General features: G+C 39.8%; 1 protein-coding gene and 1 pseudogene across 21 annotated transcripts in view; both read left to right on the top strand.

Annotated features, from left to right (window-relative positions):
* MACF1 (microtubule actin crosslinking factor 1) overlaps positions 1–23,112 on the top strand; it is a 333,277-nt gene that overhangs the window by 279,012 nt on the left and 31,153 nt on the right. For all 20 annotated transcript variants that reach the window (XM_084873244.1, XM_084873261.1, XM_084873250.1 and 17 more), the window contains 17 exons: positions 2,786–2,945; positions 3,291–3,617; positions 4,577–4,661; positions 5,452–5,693; positions 6,558–6,764; positions 7,976–8,095; positions 8,541–8,648; positions 12,281–12,499; positions 13,490–13,693; positions 15,368–15,599; positions 19,052–19,278; positions 20,911–21,033; positions 21,131–21,232; positions 21,842–21,943; positions 22,036–22,209; positions 22,300–22,455; positions 22,745–22,942. In XM_084873244.1, coding sequence (XP_084729370.1) covers positions 2,786–2,945; positions 3,291–3,617; positions 4,577–4,661; positions 5,452–5,693; positions 6,558–6,764; positions 7,976–8,095; positions 8,541–8,648; positions 12,281–12,499; positions 13,490–13,693; positions 15,368–15,599; positions 19,052–19,278; positions 20,911–21,033; positions 21,131–21,232; positions 21,842–21,943; positions 22,036–22,209; positions 22,300–22,455; positions 22,745–22,942 — 2,986 coding nt within the window. The remainder of the gene's footprint in view (positions 1–2,785; positions 2,946–3,290; positions 3,618–4,576; positions 4,662–5,451; positions 5,694–6,557; positions 6,765–7,975; positions 8,096–8,540; positions 8,649–12,280; positions 12,500–13,489; positions 13,694–15,367; positions 15,600–19,051; positions 19,279–20,910; positions 21,034–21,130; positions 21,233–21,841; positions 21,944–22,035; positions 22,210–22,299; positions 22,456–22,744; positions 22,943–23,112) is intronic.
* On the top strand, positions 16,531–17,601 carry LOC311617099 (sterile alpha motif domain-containing protein 13-like; annotated as a pseudogene). The gene has a single exon. The product of its transcript is annotated as a sterile alpha motif domain-containing protein 13-like (transcript).

The raw sequence follows: 23,112 nt of genomic DNA, 5'->3' as shown, positions 1-23,112 counted from the left end.
ATGTGCTTTCACTTAGGCTAGTTCACATGAGTAGCTCATCTGAGGTAGCTTCCAAACTCAGCACTCAGCACTCTACTGTCACTTACCCTCAGGCTTTTGTCTCTTCGCATACTCAAAGACATTTAATGATTTCCTATTGCCTATAAATAAAATGTGAACTATTTAACCCAATATTCAAAGCTTTCTACTCTTTGGCCTTAACTTATCTTTCTTAATTTTCATTATTCTTCTCAGTCCTTATATTGTAGGTAAAGGAAATCATATTTTGTTCTCCAGTATCTTCTATCAGTTTCCTTATTCTTTCTTGGTTGGTGATTCTGCATCTTCCATGAAATACTTTTGGCCATCTTCCCTTCTATAAAGCTTTTCCTATTCCTTAAGTATGAATAACCTCACCTTCCTCCTAATTGTCATAACTCTATCAGTGCTTGTACTATTATGGTCATTTTTTATGTAGTGCTTATCTCCCAGGTCCATAAGTTTACTAAACTCATGATTTGTTTCTAATGTATCTTTTTATGACTCACCTTCTACCCTAACCAGTTTTATCATACTAGCATAACCCAGTTTCTAGGCCATTCTTTTAAAGAAAAATGCAAAGAGCAGCTTCATTTGTTATAGACATTCTAAAGACTTTTATTTCAATTTTTAATACTGTATTTTTGATGCCTCTAAATTATGTTAGCTATTCTCTTTGCTACTCTAAGTCCTCTGTACATTGAGTTCTTCAAACTTTCAGATTCAAAATTAGAGATGAGTTAGAAAGACATAGAAATTAGTTGCAATTCTAGTTTAGTATTAATCTTTAAAATAATATGTTTTGTTGTATTAATTAAAGATATATTTTGAAGGCTGGCATAAATAAAGAAAATTCTATACTTTGTAATGATACTTAAAAATGGCATCTAAAAATAAATTTGCCTATAAAATGGCAACTATTTATATTTAAACTATTTCTTTTTTTAGTATATGTGCTGCCGAAGCGAGCACTAAACTATTTCTTATTAAAATAAGTTTGTCCGGGCTCTTGCCGGGTAGCTCAGTTGATTAGAGCATCATCCTAATACATCAAGGTTGCGGGTTCGATCTCCAATCAAGGTACATATTAGAATCAACCAATAAATACATAATAGTAGAGCAACAAATCCATGTTTACCTTTCTCTCTCTCAAAATCAATTTAACACACACACACACACACACACACACACACACACACACACTGGTGCCATAGGACCTGGCACTAAGTAGTTGCTCAATAAAGGCTTGCTGAACTAAAGTGCATCCTGCTGAAACAGATTTGGCTCAGTGGATAGAGCGTCAGCCTGCGGACTGAAGGATCCCGGGTTCAATTCTGGTCAAGGGCATGTACCTGGGTTGCGGGCACATCCCCAGTAGGGAGTGTGCAAGAGGCAGCTGATCGATGATTCTCTCTCATCGATGTTTCTAACTCTCTATCCCTCTCTCTTTCTCTCTGTAAAAAATCAAAATATATTTTAAAAAATAAAATAAAATAAAAATAAAGTGCATCCTATGCTCCTAGGCCTTTTCAAATGTGAAATAGCATTTAGCCTATTCTTACTGATTCAAAGTATCACTATGCCTTTATTATTAATCTACTAGAGGCCTGGTGCAAGAAATTCGTGCGGGGGATGGGGGGCGGGGGTCCCCTCAGCCCAACCTGCACCCTCTCCAATTTGGTGATTTGCAGGCCAGCCATGCCCCCTGGTGACCCAAGTGGAGGCCCTGGTATCTGGAATTTATTTACCTTCTATAATTGAAACTTCGTAGCCCTGAGTGGAGGCCTAGGCAGGCAGGGGCAGGCGGAAAGCTTGGCTTCCTGCGTTGCTGGGGAAACCCAAGCCTCCCTCCTGCTCTCTGTGGCTGTAGCCATCTTGGTTGGGTTTATTTGCATACTCGCTTTGATTGGCTGGTGGGCGTGGCTTGTGGGTTGGGTGTAGCGGAGTGGTGGTTGATTAGCATATTACTCTTTTATTAGGTAGTATATGATAATAGAGTTCTGTGGTGGTTTTCCATACTAGACTGCCTCCAATATTCAGGCTTCCCTCCCCTTTGTAATCTGCTGTTTTTCATCTATAAGAAACTTGAAATCCAAGCTAATTATGGATGTTATATAAAATAAAATTTAACATTTCAAATGAACTATTTAAAGTCCATAGTTCTGCCATTTGTGTTGGTAAATTTAGCTAATCTGGGATTTGTTTGTTTGTTTGTTTTTTCCTTAAATCTGGATTCAAAGTTATATCCTGGGACTTTAAATTACTAGAAGCCTTATTGGATTTAGGGAGGTGGGAAGGGAGTTCTAGTTCATAGTCTGCCTTCACATTTCAAATACTCTTCTCTTCACTCAAAAAGTGAAGGTAGTAGTGACAGAGAGAAAAATGAGGACTGGTGATTTTTCGACTTGTTTAAACTTTATTTTAGTCTCATGTTCAGATGATGCATGAGCTACATTGCATAGGAGAAAGTATTAGAAGGTCTGATTCTCATTCTGATGGTGCTGTTTCTGTTCACTCGGTGCCGTGGAGGGATCTTTCTGTGCGGTTCTCTCTTTGGGAATAGTGAGATAGTTATTCTCCTGCACTACTAAATTATGGCAGAATCAAAATAAAGGTAATGCTTATGAAAAGTGCTATATATGTGTATTCTGTTTAGTATTGATATTTAAAATGTACCTAGTAAAGATTGATCTTTTATTGTCTATATACTGTTACCCATCTTGATGTGACTTTCTACCTTAGCAGCTTGTTCTGTATATTTGTGTAGGCATAAACAGCTGGAAGATATCCTGGTTCTGGCCAAACAGTTTCATGAGACAGCTGAGCCTATTTCTGACTTCTTAACTGTCACAGAGAAAAAGCTTGCTAACTCAGAACCTGTTGGCACTCAAACTGCCAAAATACAGCAGCAGATCATTCGGCACAAGGTAGGAAGCAGTTGTGGTAAATGAAAACAAAGAAATGGAGTCAGAAATTCTGGAAATTGGAAAACTGCCTGCAACAAGATGTGTTATTTTTTGGGGGGGAGGGAGGTTAAAGTTTAAAACATGGTCAAATTATTAATTGGAGTAGTCACGTCCTTGATAGATACTAATATGCTACCATCATAAAAAAAAAAAAACCCACAAAAAACAGCTATTGTGTTATTTTTGCCCTTCAATAGGTAAACTTTTTGTATTATTAATTTATTACATCACTTGTTGTTCATCGTTTCATGTTTACTTTTCATTTATTTTGTTTCTGTTATTCATTTTTTCCATTTGGATTTCCAGGCTCTGGAGGAGGAAATAGAAAGCCATTCAACAGATGTGCAGCAGGCAGTCAAAATCGGGCAGTCCCTCTCCTCCCTGACATGCTCTGTAGAACAGGGTGTGCTCTCAGAAAAGCTAGACTCATTGCAGGCCCGGTACAGTGAGATACAAGACCGGTGCTGTCGGAAAGCAGCCCTGCTTGCACAAGCACTGTTTAACGCTCGGCTGTTCGGGGAGGATGAGGTGGAGGTGCTCAACTGGCTGGCTGAGGTTGAGGACAAGCTCAGTTCAGTGTTCGTAAAGGATTACAGACAGGATGTCCTGCAGAAACAGCATGCTGACCACCTGGTATTCATGTTTTCCATTCTTATTGTTTATGTTATCAGTTATTTTATAATTTTGATCCATGTTTCTCTTCATTTATTTGCTTTTTTATTCCAACCATTTCAACTTTATATACAAGTGCATACTCGTTGCTTAGAACTAATCTATTTTCTGACAAGTCCACGGGAATACTTGTACTTAAACTGAATCAGTAATTCTAGAAGATGATCAGAGTGTAGTCAGGGGCCATCTCAATTCCAATTCAAGTTTTACATCCTTAGGTAATGTATCTCACCCAGTTTCCATTCGAACAGAAGCTTTCATAAAACCAGATTGCCTAAATAGTTCCCAAGGTTTGATCATATAGCTATAACTTTAAAAATATTTTTAGAATTTATATGATCAAATTCCTGGGGTTCTGCGTCATCTTAGAATAATTCGCCCTTTTCATTTCATCAAATGCAATTCATTTCATGAGATTTCTTTGGGGATGGTCAAAATAGGCAAAGCAGGGAGGTTTTGTTGTTTTTTGATCATCTAAAATTCTTCATTTATTTCAAATATTGAAAGTTTTTAATCAGGATTTAAATCTGCTTACTTCTTGCTGACTTTTTTTGAAATTTCTGTCTTATTCTTTTTTTTTTCTTCTTTTTTTTTTCTTCTTTGTTTTGGACATAGTACATATTTTTCTGAATTCTGTCCTACCTTTCTTAGGTTCAGGTTTGGTAGCAATAGATTGTAAAGTTGATTTAATCCTAAAACTCTTTTCATCCAGTACAAAAGAAAGCTTGCCTATAAGTATCTGATTTAATTATCTTGAATAATTAATGGTGTAACCAAAGAGATAATGAAAGAGTCAAATATCTGATGTTCTAACTAAACTGATATTCTTCTCCTTACTTTAAATTTCATCTCTTAAAGGTCTCATTTCTCTCCCTTTTTTGTGTCATAGTTTTAGGATTAATGGTATTCTTTCCTTTCAGGCTTTAAATGAAGAAATTATTAATAGAAAGAAGAATGTAGATCAAGCTATTAAAAATGGCCAGGCTCTTCTAAAACAAACCACAGGTACTTTGAAAAGTTCATCTCTTAGCACCTTTATATGTTTACAGGCAGTTACATATCCAGGAAATAGCACCCTGCATTAGCCACTTCTCTTTGGATATAGAAGTTTAGTATTCACTGTTTATGTTACCTTGTCCCCATTGTGTGTGCTTCCCTGACTCCTGTCAGCCAACAGCCTGGGTTTTTATTTCCTGCTAACCCTTTTGAAAACTAAAAGACATTGTGTCTCACATCTGCTTATAGATGATGACTCCCCCATCCTCTAATGTGTTGAATGCCAGCATTCACTGAAAGGTTTGGGGAATGTCTAGAAACACCTCTAGATGAACTCTGATCCTAATAATCTCAGAAGTGGCTTCTTGATTATTTTTTAAAATAATTCTTTATTGTTGTAAGTATTAAATATGTCCCTCTTCCTCCCCTTTTCTCTCCCCCCTCTCCCCTGTCCCCAGCCCACTGTCCCAGGCCTTCACGCATTGTCTGTGTCCATGGGTTATGCATATATGCATGCAAAGTTGATTACCTCCCACCCACCCACCCTCCCCCACCTTCCCCCCCGAGATTCCGCATTCTGTTCCATGTCTCTGGATAGAAGTGGCTTCTTTATTGATTAAAACGTTTATTTCCCTCCTGTCTTAGTGTGGGATGCTAGGTGAAATCGCTAGCATAGGAAGAGAGCATCTATAAAATGTAAGCTCTGGTTTGAAGAAAGGAGGATTAAGGAACTTGCTCAACTCTAGAAGACTCCTTCATGTTCTCTTAAACATGAATAATTGTGTGTGCTTTCCCACAGGTGAAGAGGTTTTGCTTATCCAAGAGAAACTAGATGGAATAAAGACTCGCTATGCAGACATCACAGTCACTAGCTCCAAGGCCCTCAGAACTTTAGAGCAAGCCCGGCAGCTGGCCACCAAGTTCCAGTCTACTTATGAGGAACTGACTGGGTGGCTGAGGGAAGTGGAGGAGGAGCTGGCAGCCAGTGGAGGACAGTCTCCCACAGGGGAGCAAATACCCCAGTTTCAGCAAAGACAGAAGGTAAGCTGTCATTTCACACTAAAAGGAAGAGGATTCCTCTTAAAAATTCTTGCATTTAAATTCTTAAGTTTTATCACTAACTCTACCTTAAATCTGAACCAAAAAATTTTGTTTGCCTCCTTTCTTATTTACTCATGGACAGTAAGACTGTACATAAAGGCAGACCACTTGTTATGTCTGAAAAAGAAAAAGAAAAATGAATATCGCCCTAGCTGGTTTGGCTCAGTGGATAGAGAAGCATCAGCCTGTTGGCTAAAGGGTCTCATGTTCGATTCTGGTCAGGGGCACATACCTGGGTTGAGGGCTCAATCCCCAGTGGGGGGCATACAGGAGGCAGTCAACCAATGATTCTCATCATTGATGTTTCTATCTCTCTCCCTCTCCCTTCCTCTCTAAAGTCAACTTAAATATATATATATAATTTTTTTTAAGTGAATCTCAAAAACCTAGGAAGTTTGCTTTGTATAAAACATTTAGAATTTACTTTCATTATTCATTTGCTAAAGCGTGCTGCTTGGTTATGTTTGATTCTCTTGCCAGGATCTAATGCAGTTCTGGATGCACAGAAATAGGTACTTAAAATGCCTAGGAGCAAAGCACTGAGTTAAAGAGAAAAAAAGAAAGAAGCACTAATAGTTTTATGCAAAGAGAGTTTGGCTCAAGAAGTACAGACAGTCCTAAGCAGCAGCTAAGCCTAAAATCAGGCTTGGAACGATTGAAAAATCTGAGACAGAAAAATAAGTAAAGGAAGGAGGTCAAAGCCCTGTTGGGATATGTGGCAGAGACACCACTTTTCCACCCAGCACAGCTGCTAATGTGCTTAATTTAGCAAGGCCTGGCCTGAAAACTTTTTTCCCTCCTTAGGAATTAAAGAAAGAGGTCATGGAGCACAGGCTGGTGTTGGACACGGTGAATGAGGTGAGCCGTGCGCTCTTAGAGCTGGTGCCCTGGAGAGCCAGAGAAGGGCTGGATAAACTTGTGTCGGATGCTAATGAGCAGTACAAGCTGGTCAGCGACACTGTTGGACAAAGGGTAGATGAGATTGATGCTGCTATTCAGAGATCACAACAGGTAATGTTTATAAACACCTCTGCATTATTGTATCAGGCAATGAAAATATGTGTATGAAATACAAAACTATGACCCACATAAATATAGGTTCAGGAATAGAAAAAATGAGATGGAGGTAAATCCAATGCAATAATTTCAGTGATGAGAAGTAATTGAGTAAAGGTATGTAAGGATGGATTTGATTTGACCCAAATTATTTGACCCCTTTGAGCAGAGAACTTTGGGAAGAGTCTAAGTGCCTTCTCCTTAGCTAATGCCCTGAACAAGGTAGGTGGTGATGGGTGTAGATTATACCTAGACCACAAGATCCAAATGCATCACAATCTTAGTTTGACATACTCTACTGTTTAGCATTAGATGGAAGAGGGAGGGAACCAAGAACTATAATTACTATCAAATATGCCAACCAAAATAGCAGAGCCATCCAAAATAGTACCCTCCCAAGTAAACACAGGTATCATATTGCACTCCATCTTTTTCCCTCCCCACTTTCTTGAAAAAGTTACTGGCTTTTCTTTGTAGCAGGATATGCATCTAATTAATATGCATGGTATAAAAATAATATTACATGATTTCTTGGGTTCATAGTGATAAATAATTGCTTTGTGAACCACACAGAAGTTTGCTCTGACTGCAAGTGCATTCCAGTATGTGTTGATAAATATCTCTAATCTTAGCCAGATAATTGAGCATAAAATTATCATGCTTGAGAGCTTTCTTTTCTCTTTATATATTAGTGTAGATTGGTAGAGTTGAAGAGTAGAGATAAAAGATTCAAGGACCCAGATCAAACAGCAGTCAGGTAGAATATGTTCTTAGTTTCTCTTTGTCGCTTCTTAACTTTTTAAAGGTTTGCTTCTCCAGCTGAAAGAGTACTTCCAAGTTAATTTGACTCAGCTGTCTGCTGCCATGTTGGTTTATATTTAAACATGACAAAACCTTTTAAATGTATGGATAGGCAGAAGGATTGACAGAAAGAACACGGCCTTATTACAACAGATTAGAAGTATATTTCGTTTTAAGAGTGTTAATTTCCATTGTTGTTTCTAGCTGTAGGTTCTGTAACTTCTTGCTAAAGAAGTTGAAATAGGATCAACTCACATTTGTTGAAGTATAAACAATTCTAAATTGTTTGCATTTTGATTTGAATTCTAAGAAGGAATGCCCTCGCTCTATATAACATGGTTATTTTTCTTCAATATGTCTATTAGTATGAGCAAGCTGCTGATGCAGAACTAGCTTGGGTTGCTGAAACAAAACGGAAACTGATGGCCCTTGGTCCAATTCGTTTGGAACAAGACCAGACCACAGCCCAACTGCAGGTACAGAAGGTAAGTGTAACACTGACATAGCCATTATGTCCTGAGCTAGTATAATTAGCTTAGCTTAGAGTGACTAGGAGAGAGTGTCTGACCACTGTTCCAAGTCAAGTAGAATGATGTAATGTCGTGATGGTGGATGGAGATTAATTTTATAAATATTTGGTTAGGATGCGGAAGAGTTTTTTTGTTTTGTGAAAAGGTAGAAATAGGCTCATTAATCTAGGAAAAGTTAATAATTTTATGAATGATTTTCATGAGGAAAGATATTTTTGTAAGCTATTAAAAGATAAGCATTGAATATGTATGGATAGGCAGAGTGTCAGACTAGACAAGAACAATTTTTGATGTGGCCTTTTTAAAGAAGAATTTTTCATAGGTATGTCTAACTTTTCACTGTCACAGACTTGGGATCCTTTTACTTTTTGATTTAAGTTGTAATTTACTTTTCTCAAAGGCTTTCTCCATTGACATCATTCGACACAAAGATTCAATGGATGAACTCTTCAGTCATCGTGGTGAAATCTTTGGCACATGTGGAGAGGAGCAAAAAGCTGTATTACAGGTGAATTGCATTTGTTTTTTCACCATATTCTTGTCTTGATTGCCATGAATTAAAAGTACAGTTGTAAAATTATACTTTTAAGAAGGTTAAGTTACAGTTTTCTTCCTTCATTACTAATGAGTGACTTTGAGTTACCTTTCAAAAATCTGATAGATATTTTGAAATCATATGCAGATATTTTTTCTTCAGGTCCTAAAGATTACACCCATTTCTAAAAGCTTGGCCACGAGTTAGTTTGTACACCAGTTTTCTTTTTATACTAGAGGCCTGGTGCACAAAATTCATGCACAGGAGGGAGGGGTCCCTCAGCCCAGCCAATCTCAGATGATGTCCAACAGCTGGTTTAGGCTAACTGCCTCTGTCTGCTGGCCTGATCACCCCTACCTTGCCCCATTGCTGGCCTGATAGCCCCTAACCGCCTCTGCCTTGGCCCTTGGCCTAAGCTGCAGACTGGCCTCCTTCTGCAGGAGGCGACCTGGTGGATCAGCGGAAGGTGCTGCCCTCATTACCCTGCTGCTGCTGCCACTGCCAGCCTGATCCTGGGCCCTTTGCCGCCACACCTTGGCCCTTTGTCCCTGGCTGCCTGAGCCTTGACCCTCACAACCACTGCAGCTTTGTCCAGAAGGACATCGGAAGGTTGTCCAGAAGATTTCCAACCTAAATAGCATATTATCCTTTTACTAGTGGCCCAGTGCATGAAATTCATGCATGGGGGAAGAAGGGAGGGGAAGAGTGTCCCTCAGCCCGGACTGCACCCTCTCCAATGTGGAACCCCTCAGGGGATAACCGGCAGTCAGACATCCCTCTCATAATCCTGAACTGCTGCTCCTAACTGCTCACCTGCCAGCCTGATTGCTCCCCTGCTGGCTTGACTGCCCTGAACCACCTCTGCCTCCGCCCAGCATCCAGGACCCAGGATGATTCCCTCCTCCAGCTGACCACAGGCACCCGTAATCCGGGCCTCCCTCCCTTTGGTCAGCCATAGGTGCCCAGGCCAGCTACAGCCACAGGGGATGGTGGGCAGGTGGCTTTACCTGGAATGCAGCGGCAAATTCTGGTGCCTGGGACTGCAAGGTGGGAGGCTTCTCCATTTACCAGACTGTAGCCAGCCGCAGGTGCTGGTGCCTGGACTTCAGGCGGGCAGCTTCTCCATCTTCCCTAAGATGCAGTGTGAGCAACTTCTCCAGTTGGTTATGGCCTGGGATCAGGAGGCAGGCAGCTTCTTAGTCTCCTGGGCCACACCCAGCCTCAGGCACTGGGGCCTGGTTTCCCTGTCTCCCCCAGGACATGGGGCAGGAATGAGGCAGGTGGATGTGAGGCTTCTGCTTCTGTCTGTGGGCTGGGATCAGGGCAGGCAGCTTCTTTGTCCCCTTGGCTTCAGCCAGCCTCAGACACTGGTGCCCAACTTCTCCGACCCCCATAGGCCCTGAATGGCTGGGGGTGAGGGGGCTGCTGCCATCATGCTTTCATGTTAATTTGCATACTCACTCTGATTGGCTGGTAGTGTGGCGGAGTGACAGTAACTTGCATGTTTCTCTTTTATTAGTATAGATTAGTATAGATAGGGTACAGGTAATCATTTTCTTAGAAATATTTGTAAGTTGCCGAAACCGGTTTGGCTCAGTTGATAAAGCGTCGACTGCGGACTGAAAGGTCCCAAGTTTGATTCCTGGGCATGTACCCTGGTTGCAGGCACATCCCCAGTAGTGGGTGTGCAAGAGGCAGCTGATCGGTGTTTCTCTCTCATTGATGTTTCTAACTCTATCCCTCTCTCTTCCTCTCTGTAAAAAAATCAATAAAATATATTTTAAAAAGAAAAAGAAAAAAAAGATTTGTAAGTTGACTGCACTACTTATCCCAAACATACAGCACATAAATCCCAGGTTTGTGGAGACTTTATTTTTTCCAATTACCATTTACATTCAGTATTATTTTATATTATTTTTAGGTGTACAGCATAATTGATAAACAATCAAACTTTAAAAATGTTCCCTCGATATTTTCAGTATTCACCTGGCACCATACATACTATTATAAGACCCTGTTTCCCTGAAAATAAGACAGTGTCTTATATTAATTTTTGCTCCCAAAGATGTGCTAGGTCTTATTTTCAGGGGATGTCTTATTTTTCCATGAAGAAGAATACGGTACACATTTATTGTTAAATGAAAATAAAGGAAATTTATTACCTGTATACGGTACGGTAGTACGGTAGTTGTCAACACAAACCAGACAAACTGTGAAACCTACAGTATCAAGAATTTACTCATTTATTCAATGACAATCATGTCATCATCTTCTGGAACATCATCCTAACAATCCAATTCCTGAATTTCCTGGTGAATTTCTTGTGACTCCATTTCTTTCAGAATCAGTGGACCAAATCTCTCATGTTTAGCCTAGGGGGCCTTATTTTCGGGGATGCTTTCTATTTCACTCAGAAAGAAACCTGTAAGTAGGTCTTATTTTCGGGGAAACACGGTAGTATTAACTATATTTCCTATACTGTACTTAATACCCATGAGTATTTTATAATTACCAATCTGTACTTCTCTATCCCTTTGCTCTTTCACTTATTCCCGCACCTCCCCTACCCACTGGCAAACATGAGTCTCTTCTAAGACTGTGAGTCAAGTCTGTTTCTATTTTGTTTATTTGTTTTGTTCTTAATTCCACATATAAGTGAAATCATATGATATTTGTCTTTCTCTGATTTCAGTTAGTGTAATACCTCCAGGTTCGTCCATGCCATCGCAATGGTAAAATGTCACTCTTGTTTATGACCAAATAATAGTCCATTATATATAGGGACCATAGCTTTTTTATCCACTCATCTACTGATGAGCACTCGTTTACTTCTTTATTTTGGCTATTGTAAATGATGCTGCAGTGAACATAGGGATGGATATATTCTTTAGAATTAGTGTTTTAGTTTTATTCTGATAAATTCCCAGAAGTGAAATCACTGGGTTATAAGGCAGTTTCATTTTTTAATTTTTTGAGGAACCTCTATACTGCTTGTGGAGACTTTTTTATCAGAGGAAAAAAGGCACGTTAAACTTCATGGGCAAAGACCTTCATCATAGCTCCTGAGATGTTCAGTCTTAAACTGATGCATTATAATAATGTATATCTAAAGTTGTAAAAGTTTATTCACTAAAAGGTTAATTTTGCTGAGTTGTGTTATGCTATTTTACTGTATTTGAAATAATTTTCCTTTTTTTTTTTTAATATATATATATTGATTTTGTACAGAGAGGAAGAGAGAGAGATAGAGAGTTAGGATCATCAATGAGAGTCATCGATCAGCTGCCTCTTGCACACCCCCTACTGGGGATATGCCCGCAACCAAGGTACATGCCCTTTGACCGGAATCGAACCCGGGACCTTCCAGTCCCCACGCCGACGCTCTATCCATTGAGCCAAACCGGTTTCGGCTAATTTTCCTATTTTAAAAATTATACAAATAACATATATATTTGATAGGAAAGTTAGAAAATTGATGTAAGTATAAAGAAAATAAAAATCAGTTGCAATCTTACTAGATTATTAGTTCATATATTTTAACATTTTATTATTTATTTCTTTAGACTTTTTAATGTATATAAACCTACTTTTTTTGTTGTTCATAGGAAAAGACAGAGTCTCTAATACAGCAATATGAAGCCATAAGTCTGCTCAACTCCGAGCGTTATGCCCGCCTTGAACGGGCACAGGTCTTGGTGAACCAGTTTTGGGAAACTTACGAGGAGCTCAGCCCCTGGATTGAGGAAACTCGGGTATTGATAGCACAATTACCTCCTCCAGCTATTGATCATGAGCAGCTCAGGCAACAGCAGGAGGAAATGAGGGTAAGGAATATGCCTCGTTTTATTTAATTGCAAAAATGAAAATGGGCTTCATGTTCTATTCAAGTTTATATTAAGAAAATCTTCATCAGTTAGAATTTCTCTGCATAATAAAAATAAATATCTGAATTATTTCTTTTCTCCTTTAATATGAATCAGGTGAAGAATATAGATATCAGGAACCTGGGTATCGCAGGAGTAAACATCAAGGGAATTTAACATCTTCCCAATGACAATGGGATGTTGTTAGACTTAGGGTGTGGTTGGTGCTCTTTCCATTGGTTAGGCCCCAGCTGGAGTGAGTGAGAGCCAGGAAGGACTGTCATAAAGCATTTGCTGCAAGTAGATAAGATGAAAGGGAGATTTGTGGACACATCAAGGAATGCTATGACCACATTTAAAAGATACTTTTTTAATTTTTTTTTTTTATTTGGTTTATGGCTTGTGCTTATTCCTATCTCTGTATTTCTGTAAATGGAAGGATGTAAACCAGAAGTAGTCAGTAGTAAAGTCAAGAAGAGGTTGGATTATCAGAAATGTTGCTATTTGTAGCTTGTCCTGCTTAGTATCTCTGTCTAGGGAGGAAGACAGATGTTAAACAATGGAAATTATAATTACTACATTTAAATATTTATGAGTGTTGAAGATGGTGAGATAAATTTGCATTCGAGGGTGAGAGTTAGAGAGAGGATGTGGCCTGGGAAGGGTGATGGGACATCTGGACTGGGTTTTAACAATTGAGAGAATCGCGTAGTGTCAGAGCCCAAGACTTAGGCGTTTTACCCCTCCGTAAATGATGAAATGCTGGGATTTAGTTACTTGGTCTGTTTTTTCAAAGTTGGTATGAGCTCTGATCAAAGCACATGAGGGTAGGGCAGAGAGGGGTGGGGGGATACGGACACATATGTAATAATCTTAATCAATAAAGAAAAAAAGCACTTAAGCAAATAAACGTATAAAAATGCTTATTTTAATCCATATTTCTTTAAATAGCAACTAAGGGAATCCATTGCTGAACACAAACCACATATTGATAAACTGCTAAAGATAGGTCCTCAACTAAAGGAGTTAAACCCTGAAGAGGGGGAAATGGTGGGAGAGAAATACCAGAAAGCGGAAGACACATATGCCCAAATTAAAGAGGAGGTGCGCCAGTGGGCGCTGGCTCTGGACGAGGCCGTTTCCCAGTCAGCTCAGGTACGTGTGTGTCTTAAACTCATCACCTTCCACGGCCCTTTAGTCTAAGCAAGGTGTTTCTGCAGCAGATACACCTCCATGCTCAGGAGTCTCTAAGACCATCCTGCTGATGGCACATTACCAGAGACTAGGAACCTTGTTGGTCTGCATTTTTATTGCAAGGATCATGCGTATGCTTGCGCTACAAGGAGGATAAAATGTGTCTTAATTGACACATATTGTCTGTTGATAGTTTCCTTGAGAATTCTATATTGTGATGATCCTTTAGCAAGGATAGTTCTGGGTAAATTCACCCTGAAACAACAAATGCCTAAAGAAAAGTCGTATTCCTATTGGACCTGTTACTTTTATTTTTTATTTTTTTTTAAATAAAGACTGGGTTTCTTTTTTTTCTTTTTCTTTTTTTTAAAATATATTTTATTGATTTTTTACAGAGAGGAAGGGAGAGAGATAGAGAGCTAGAAACCTCAGTGAAAGAGAAACATCAATTAGCTGCCTCCTGCACACCCTCCACCGGGGATGTGCCCACAACCAATGTAGTGCAGTTGATGCATGTAACTACATACTTTTAACTAATATATTACTGTTAGTGGTACTTTTGTGATGTCTGGGTATTTTATTCCTGTTTAGTCAATATTCTTGGTTAATATTTGTACTTACTCAAGTTTTTCCCCCCTCCACCTTCCGTCCCATCTCCCACTCACATTGTGGAATGTGTTACTTTGTGTTGTTGCTGCCTGCTCCTGTCTTCCCCACATCGTCACATTTCATTGTTGCGTTGACCGCGCCCACCATTACAGATTACAGAGGTAAGGTACTCACCCTCACGGGGATTAGGGTATTTTTACGAAGCTGAGAATTGAGGATTACCTATCAGGAAATTTCCCTTTACTTCAGTGGGATACATTTTATTAGTGCCGTTTATTATGTCATTTCATTTGGGATGGAACCTAGAAGTGAGGGAGTGATGAGAAGTGATTTTGTTAAGGAAATCCACCATGTATTTCTTATAGGACACTTACAGTTATAGAATTTATTCTGATTAATGAATCCAGAGTTGGTTTTAGGTAGCTTTTTTTTAAGGGGGGGATAAGCTTACCTGTTTTGCCCCTCTTTCTCCTCTCTCTGCTTCAAATTGTAAGAGAAATTTTACAATTATAGTCATGTTATTCAAAGTACCAGAAAAGTGGAAAGATAGTTATTCTTTTAGAAAAAGGTTAGATTTGGCCTTCTTTAATTACCTTTCATTGTGCCAACATTTTCCTTTCTCACTGTCATATTTGGTGGTTATTAAATTGCATGCTATAACTTCAACTCCAAGTCATTGAGCATATTGAGTTCTCCGTTCATTTACATAGTTGGTGGAGGGCACCTAACTTGTTGGTCTAACCTATTGCATGCAACTATCATCTGAGATGTTGACACACTGAGTCTTAACAGTTTCAAAGTGTTGTCTCTTTCTCGTCACATTTCTGGTATATTACTAAAAAATTATTTTATTATTCTGATGGGCCAGCTCTGGTGTACAATTAGCCAACCCCAATAGCTGTCAGGCTAGGCTCTGTGCAGTTTCTCCTAGACAGTAGTAGATTTATACCTTGACCTTATCCCCTAAGATTTCCCCCAGAAGTGTGATGAAGTATTGCTGTGGCTAATGGTCTGACATTTATTCAGTTCCATGATAAAATCGAGCCCATGTTGGAGACTCTGGGGAACCTTTCCTCGCGCTTGCGTATGCCACCACTGATCCCTGCGGAAGTCGACAAGATCAGAGAGTGCATCAGTGACAATAAGAGTGCCACCATGGAGCTAGAAAAACTTCAGCCTTCCTTTGAAGCTCTGAAGCGCCGTGGAGAAGAGCTCATTGGACGATCTCAGGGAGCTGACAAGGATCTGGCTGCAAAAGGTGCTTGATGAATTGAATTATTTTTAAAGAAAATTGATACAATAAATTCTAGGCTGTGGTTACCTCCAGTGTCCCACCAGATGAACTTTATTGAATGTGAAGGCAGTCCCCAAGTAATAAGTATTCCAGAAAGTCACTTGGAAGTCATTTAGAATTCAGAACACATCTGCCCGTTGAAACAAGGTTACAATTGGGAGTTAGATTCCCAGGCCAGAAAACAAATGTTCCTTTAACCCCTAATATGAATGAACTGCAGTATCAATCGTGTATAGAGCATACTACCATTTATAACATTTTCCATAGGAAACATAGCAAGTGCAACACGGAACACTGGAAATAAAGTTCTCAGTCCTTTTGCAAGTTAGGGGTTTTGAGCAGTACATATATGTTTGTATTTATTTATTTAAATTATTTTATTTTTTTAACCTTTATTGCCAAGATTATTACAGATGTACCTCTTTTTTCCCTCATTACCCCTCCCCACCCAGTTCCCACCCCACCCTGCGGCCTTTGCCACCCAGTTGTCTGAGTCCATAGGTAATGCATATGTCTATACAAGATGTTTGCTTAACCTCTTCCCATCTCCCAATCCCCCTTCCCTCTGAGAATTGTCAATTCACTCCATTTCCAAGCCTCTGATTCTATTTTATTCACCAGTTTATTCTGTTCATTAGATTTATTTATTTTGTTTTTTAGATTCAATTGTTGATAGGTATGTATTTGTTGCTATTTTGTAGTTCATAATTTTTTATCTTTTTCTTTTTCTCCTTCTTCCTCTTCTTAAAGAATGCCCTTCAACATTTCATATAGTACTGGTTTGATGGTGATGAACTCCTTTAGTTTTTTCTTGTCTGTGTAGAACTTTATCTGATCTTCAATTCTAAATGATAACTTTGCTGGGTAGAGATATCCAGGGAGGTGCAGTGTCGGCCACAGGCCAGAGCCACCCAGCAGGAGCTACAGAGAGATCTGCAAATTCTTCCTCTTTGTATCAGGTTTGGAAGTGCCCAGATGAGGCCCAGCTATGAAGCAAGGCAGACTGGTGCTGGTGCCAGGTCTTGGGCCTTTTTATTGATAGGTTTGGGGCTCCCTGACCCAACAAGGACAGGTAATTCATATGCAAAAAGCCCTGATGCACACAGCTTGGGTGGGGTTGTAAATTGGATGGGGCAGGGTCTCAGGGAATCACCAAGGTGGAGCAAACAGAAATGGCTGCCAGTCAGCTCTCCAACTGTGGAGGTCCCAGAACAGGAACAATGACCCCTGCCAACACCTCAATTTGGTAGAAAGCTGCCCACGAGTTCCTGCCCCGATGCCAGATAACCCAGTTTCTCCTCATAAGTGTGTGTGGGAGCTTGTTAAGTTCAGTTCATGGTGCCGGCCTTCTAGGAGGAGTAGCTGAGTCTCTGGCAGCTTCTGTGTCACTGAGCCCCAATCCCCACTGGTTTTTATAGCCCATAGGTCTTACTGCCCATAGGGACTACTTTTCCCAGCTCTGGGACTCCTTGCTCCTCGTGGGTGCCCTCCGCAGACATGATCTCCCTCCTAATTAAAAAGGCATGGGTGGCGTGCCCAGCCGGCTGCATTGGGCCTAGCTGGGCCCTTGGCGGCCACCGAGCTCTGCACCTGGGAAAGCCGCCTGGTGCTGGCCATGCGGGGAGTAGCTGAAGTAAAAGAACCCTGCAGCCTTCCCATGCTATCCATTGGCATGGAAAACGAGAAAAATGGCTCTGTTGGTGTAAAAAATTCCCTGGAGGATGGGCGACCACCCAATCCTACAGACTAGGCCATGGCAGATGTCGTCAATTACTTCGGGACAGCGGGATTTGAGGAGCAAGCTAGTGCTTTTCAGGAGCAGGAAATTGATGGAAAATCCCTGCTATTGACGACAAGAAACGATGTGCTGACAGGACTTCAGTTAAAGTTGGGTCCTGCTCTGAAAATCTATGAGTATCATGTAAAACCTCTGCAGTCAAAGCATTTAAAGAACAACTCTTCATAGTACAGTCAAATTGGGTCTCAGTCCTCAAAAATACATAATGACATAATTTAGTTTCATGTGATGAAACTTCGTAAACAGAATACATACTTATGTATATGTAAAGAATTTCACCCACGTGACACGTCATCCTATTGGATAGACCAGGTAGGCAATCGATCAGCTGACCTGAATTCAGCTAGGAGGAGCAAGGAGAACAGGTAGATGGGATGTTTTTCCTTGTGGAGTTTGTCAGAGTACAAAGAAATCAGTGTTTGACATGAGTAGATGCTCTTGCCCAGAAAAGATTTGCAGTCATAAGGACATTCTTTGTTGTTTCTTAGATGGCTTTTCTAAAATTCTTTTAAAAATTCAATGGGATGAGCATGTTTTGGTTGCAGACTTGGGGAGGGGGAGAAAGAGGAAGGGATCACTGTCTCCCTTGAGCTCCTCTGCTTCTTGCAGCTTATGTTATCGGGATGGAATTGTTTACCCCTTTTTTACAGAGGGTCCTCCACTTGACCTTATTAAGTTTTCACTGGGATATGCTGCAACTTTTGAAATGAACATGCATCTTGGCCCCTTTAGAAGCAGAACCATAGCTCTGAAATGAAAAGCTCTGTTGTGTATTGGGATATCCATCCATATTCAGCTGGCTTTCACAGGGGGTAATGGTATTTTCTGTGTAGCATTGCTTTTAAATTGATGGTTTCCGAAGAAAGCATTATTTCACTTTATGGTTGTATTTATAATAATTTGTTTCTGAAGAAATTTGCCAAGAGTTACAGACCAAAAAACCTTGTTACTAGTAGAAAATACTTTTATGTACATTCCTTCATGATGGTGTAATATTTTAAAAATTGCTCTGATGCTTTGTTTGATTCGGGGTTTGAGTATTTGTTTTTAAGAACTTGAAAAGATGGAGTTGCTACATCTCTGTTCAGTCTCTGTGTTGATGCCTTGTTGGATTGTGTTTTATGGTTGCAATAAAGCATTGCTTCAGTTTTTGTTTTTTTTAAAGCATGTAGGTGTCAGACCAGCCAGTTCTATGCCTTCGCACTTCCTGTAGTCCCAGTGTGCTTTCTTCTTTACTTCTCTAGTTGTAGGACTTGCATTCAGCTAGCTTTCCGGCGGTTCTGGCTGATGGCTGTTCTGTATTTTAGTTGTAATTTTGATGTGGTTGTGGAAAGTGGCGAGTACAGGTGTTTACCTATACCACCAGCTTAGTTCCTCCTCCTGAGCAGTGCCTTTATATTAGATGGTAACTCATTCCCAGATTACTTATGTGATCTCTCTTTGTGGGAAACCAATGTTAGTGAAAATGTAAATTTAGACATAATAATAAAGCTAAGGTAGGTATATATAAATTCTTAGACCTTCTTTAAAGATAATTTCAGTGAAAATGTGAGGATTAGATGATATTTCTGATGAGGCTTGGAGAAGTCCTATTCTTATCTCTTTTTTACTCCCTCAGAAATCCAGGACAAATTGGATCAAATGGTATTCTTCTGGGAGGACATCAAAGCTCGGGCTGAAGAGCGAGAAATTAAGTTCCTTGATGTCCTAGAACTAGCGGAAAAGTTTTGGTATGACATGGCAGCTCTCCTTACCACCATCAAAGACACTCAGGACATCGTCCATGACTTGGAAAGCCCAGGCATTGACCCATCCATCATCAAGCAACAGGTTGAAGCTGCTGAGGTAAGAACAAAACAGAACTCCTTCTCTTACATGTTTGTTTTCTGAAAAAGGCACTTTTTCCAAGTTTGTTGTGTTAACTGCTTAGCTAAGCTGAGTTGCCTTAAAAGTTGTTTAAGTTTAAGAGGATATTTTCCACTTGAAAAAAGTATCCGCTCATTATAGTAGATTTCCTTTTTTATTATAAATACAAGTTTATGACCTACACCAACTGTGATGGGTTCCATCATACAAAACTAGTTTTCTTGTCAGTTTTAAACTTACCAATTCAAATTAATAGGATATGTTTGAAAATTCGGTTTTGCTTTCATTTCTGAATTTAGTCCTTGCTATAATGTCAAGCATGTCAGACTCGCGGCCGGCGATGCGTTTAAACAAGGCATGTGGCCCGCCAGCCACTGGTTTGACATGGTTGGACATTATTTTGTTTTTTGAGTATATTTCTTTAATGCAAAGAAAAATAGAAGGTGGAAAAGCAAATAAATTGTGGGTTCATCATCCAAAGATGATAATTATTACATTGACATACCTTTTTCTTTTCTTTTTTTCTTTTTTTTTCTTTTTACAGAGAGGAGGAAGGGAGAGAGAGAGCTAGAAATGTCGATGAGAGAGAAACATCAACCAGCTGCCTCTTGCACACCCCTTACCGGGGATGTGCCCGCAACCAATGTACATGCCCTTGACCAGAATCGAACCTGGAACCTTTCAGTCCGCAGACCGATGCTCTACCACTGAGCCAAACCAGTTTTGGCTGACATACCTTTTTCTAGTCTTTCAGGGGAGCCTAGTTTTTATTTTTATTTTTAAATACTTTATTATTATTATTATTATTGTTACTTTAGAGAGAAAATAAGATGGAGAGAGAAATAGAAACATCAGTGATGAGAGAGAATCATTGATTGGTTGCCTCCTGCATGCACCCCACTGGGAATGGAGCCTGAAACCTGGGCATGTGCTCTGACCAGGAATCAAACCGTGACCTCCTGGTTTTAGGTCGATGCTCAACCACTGAGCTATTGTGGCCAGGCTAGTTTTTTGGTTTTTTTATTTTTTTAATTTTTTTATTAAATGCATTTCTCCCTCATTTTGTCCATTTAGTATAAGCTAAGCCTGTCTTAATATTATCTCTCCCATATCTTTTATTTCAGCTGGTCTCCCTCTCCCCAACCCTGCCATTTTTTAGGACCTGGCAGGGAACTAACTTTGTTCAAGATTATGTAGCCTAGTGTTCCTATTATTCTAGTCTCTCCACTCTTAAATTTGTGATTTGTGCTATACTATTTTACCCTTGTTGACATACTTCTGTGTAATGTATTAGACTTTTGGCTATAGATTATAATCTTGGGAGCAGGAAGGATGAACCTTTGGTAAATTATTTAAGCTCATTATACCTTTCTCAGACTGTTTAATATATATTGTTCTATGTAGTTCATAGATATGTACATAAATATGAAAGATAACTAGAGTCTGAAACATCACTGTGTATATAAGTGAAATAATAGCAATGAAGGTTTTTATGAATTTGACAGATTCTGTTCAACATCTGCTATTGATAGAACTATAGTTAAATTTCCAAAGCTTGGGAAGTTCTGTTCTGCTTCTGTTTTGGCTTATGTTCTGTTCATTTATATGTAGACTATTAAGGAAGAGACAGATGGTCTTCATGAGGAATTGGAGTTTATTCGAATCCTTGGAGCAGATTTGATTTTTGCCTGTGGAGAAACTGAGAAGCCCGAAGTGAAGAAGAGCATTGACGAGGTGTGGAGAAATAGATAAGGAGTTTAGACAAAACATTTGTGGACTTAGACTGAACAGGAGTATTAATTGAAGAATCTGGTTGACTATTTTCCTCTAGATGAATAATGCCTGGGAGAACTTAAACAAAACATGGAGAGAGCGGCTAGAAAAGCTCGAGGATGCCATGCAAGCTGCTGTGCAATATCAGGACACTCTTCAGGTGAGGACCAAGAGGTGTCTGCCGCGGAAAACAGCCTCCGTGGTGTCATATTCAGAATCCAGCATAAGAGCAGATCACCTTTGTAGGACCGCAACATTATCTAATTAAGGCAACAAGCTCTTCCTGTATTCCTAGCCGGAGTTTCCCACTTCTTATGTGAAAAGTACTAACATCCAAATTTCTATTCTTCTCATCATGTGTTCACTATACTGACTCTTGAGGTGGCTATCCAGGGAAGCTGGCCTTACAGGGAGAGCCGCTGGCTAGAGGTTCCACGCCCAGCTTATCTTGAAGCACAAAGGCACAGTAGCTTTAGCACATCCTGACCTTGCTAGCCGGCCATGAGAAATAGTAACTTTTGTCCCTACTTAGTTTTGCCAGATCATGGTTTATTTTGGCCATTATCCCAATTTTTGCTTTATTCGTAAGTCCCCACATTATTTGAATAAAGACTGTTATTCTTTCCCTCTGCACCTCCCTCCCCATCTAAAAACACAAACAGTACTTGACACTTTGATTTATCTCTACTTATTTAACAGAGATAATGCTAATTCTTTCCCTTTTCCTTGTGTTTTTGTTTTTGACTGCTTATTTGTATTTTTATTTTAGGCTATGTTTGACTGGTTGGATAACACCGTGATTAAACTCTGCACCATGCCCCCTGTCGGCACTGACCTCAACACCGTTAAAGATCAGTTAAATGAAATGAAGGTTTGTATCTGGGAGTGGCTTTTGAAGAAGGATTGCTTCTTTTAGTTTTTAAAGACTTGATTTGATGTTAACATTAAATATGTCTTTGATAGGAGTTCAAGGTGGAAGTTTACCAACAGCAAATTGAGATGGAGAAGCTCAATCACCAGGGTGAACTGATGTTAAAGAAAGCTACTGATGAAACGGACAGAGACATTATACGAGAACCATTGACAGAACTCAAACATCTCTGGGAGAACCTGGGTGAAAAGATTGCCCATAGACAGGTAAGGCAACTGGTGGAGTACATAAATGGACTACTATCTACTGCTTTCAATTTCCTAACAGTTATTCTCTTTGTATCGTTTTCTGGGTAGCATAAGCTAGAAGGGGCTCTCTTGGCTCTTGGCCAATTCCAACATGCCTTAGAAGAACTAATGAGTTGGCTGATTCACACTGAAGAGTTGTTAGATGCTCAGAGGCCAATAAGTGGAGATCCAAAAGTCATTGAAGTTGAGCTAGCGAAGCACCATGTAAGTTTTTTATTTTTTTATTTTTTTAAATTTCCTTATTGATTAAGGTCTTACATGTGTGTCCTTATTCCTCCATTACCCACCCACCCCCAACTCATGCCCTCACCCTCCTGTTGTCTGTGTCATTGGTTAGGCTTATATGCATGCATACAAGTCCTTCGGTTGGTCATCTCTAAGCCTTTTGGTTTCAGACTAAATATTCCCACCAGAAGCCTTTTGATGTTGTGTACCTTGGAGAACCAGGTTTGATGTTATCTGTAGAGATAAATTGTTGTTCAACATTTTTTAGGTTCTAAAAAATGATGTTTTGGCCCATCAAGCCACAGTGGAAACAGTCAACAAAGCTGGCAATGAACTTCTTGAATCTAGTGCTGGAGATGATGCCAGCAGCTTAAGGAGCCGTTTGGAAACTATGAACCAATGCTGGGAGTCAGTGTTACAGAAAACAGAGGAGAGGGAGCAGCAGCTTCAGTCGACACTGCAGCAGGTCTGTGCCTCGTCCAAGTTAGGCAGGTGGAACTGTGCAGAGCTGTGCACGTAACGTTTGGAAGAAAGTCTTAAGTCACTGAAAGGAAAGCAATTTGGGGTAGAGCCCCCTGTGACTTGAGAGGAAGATCATTTCTCGGCTGGAACTTGTCTGCAAAGAACATCTTTTGT

Source organism: Pipistrellus hanaki, assembly GCF_964339955.1.
Source record: "Pipistrellus hanaki genome assembly, chromosome: 2".
In the NCBI taxonomy this organism is placed as follows: domain Eukaryota; kingdom Metazoa; phylum Chordata; class Mammalia; order Chiroptera; family Vespertilionidae; genus Pipistrellus; species Pipistrellus hanaki.
This window is presented reverse-complemented; position numbering and strand designations above follow the sequence as displayed.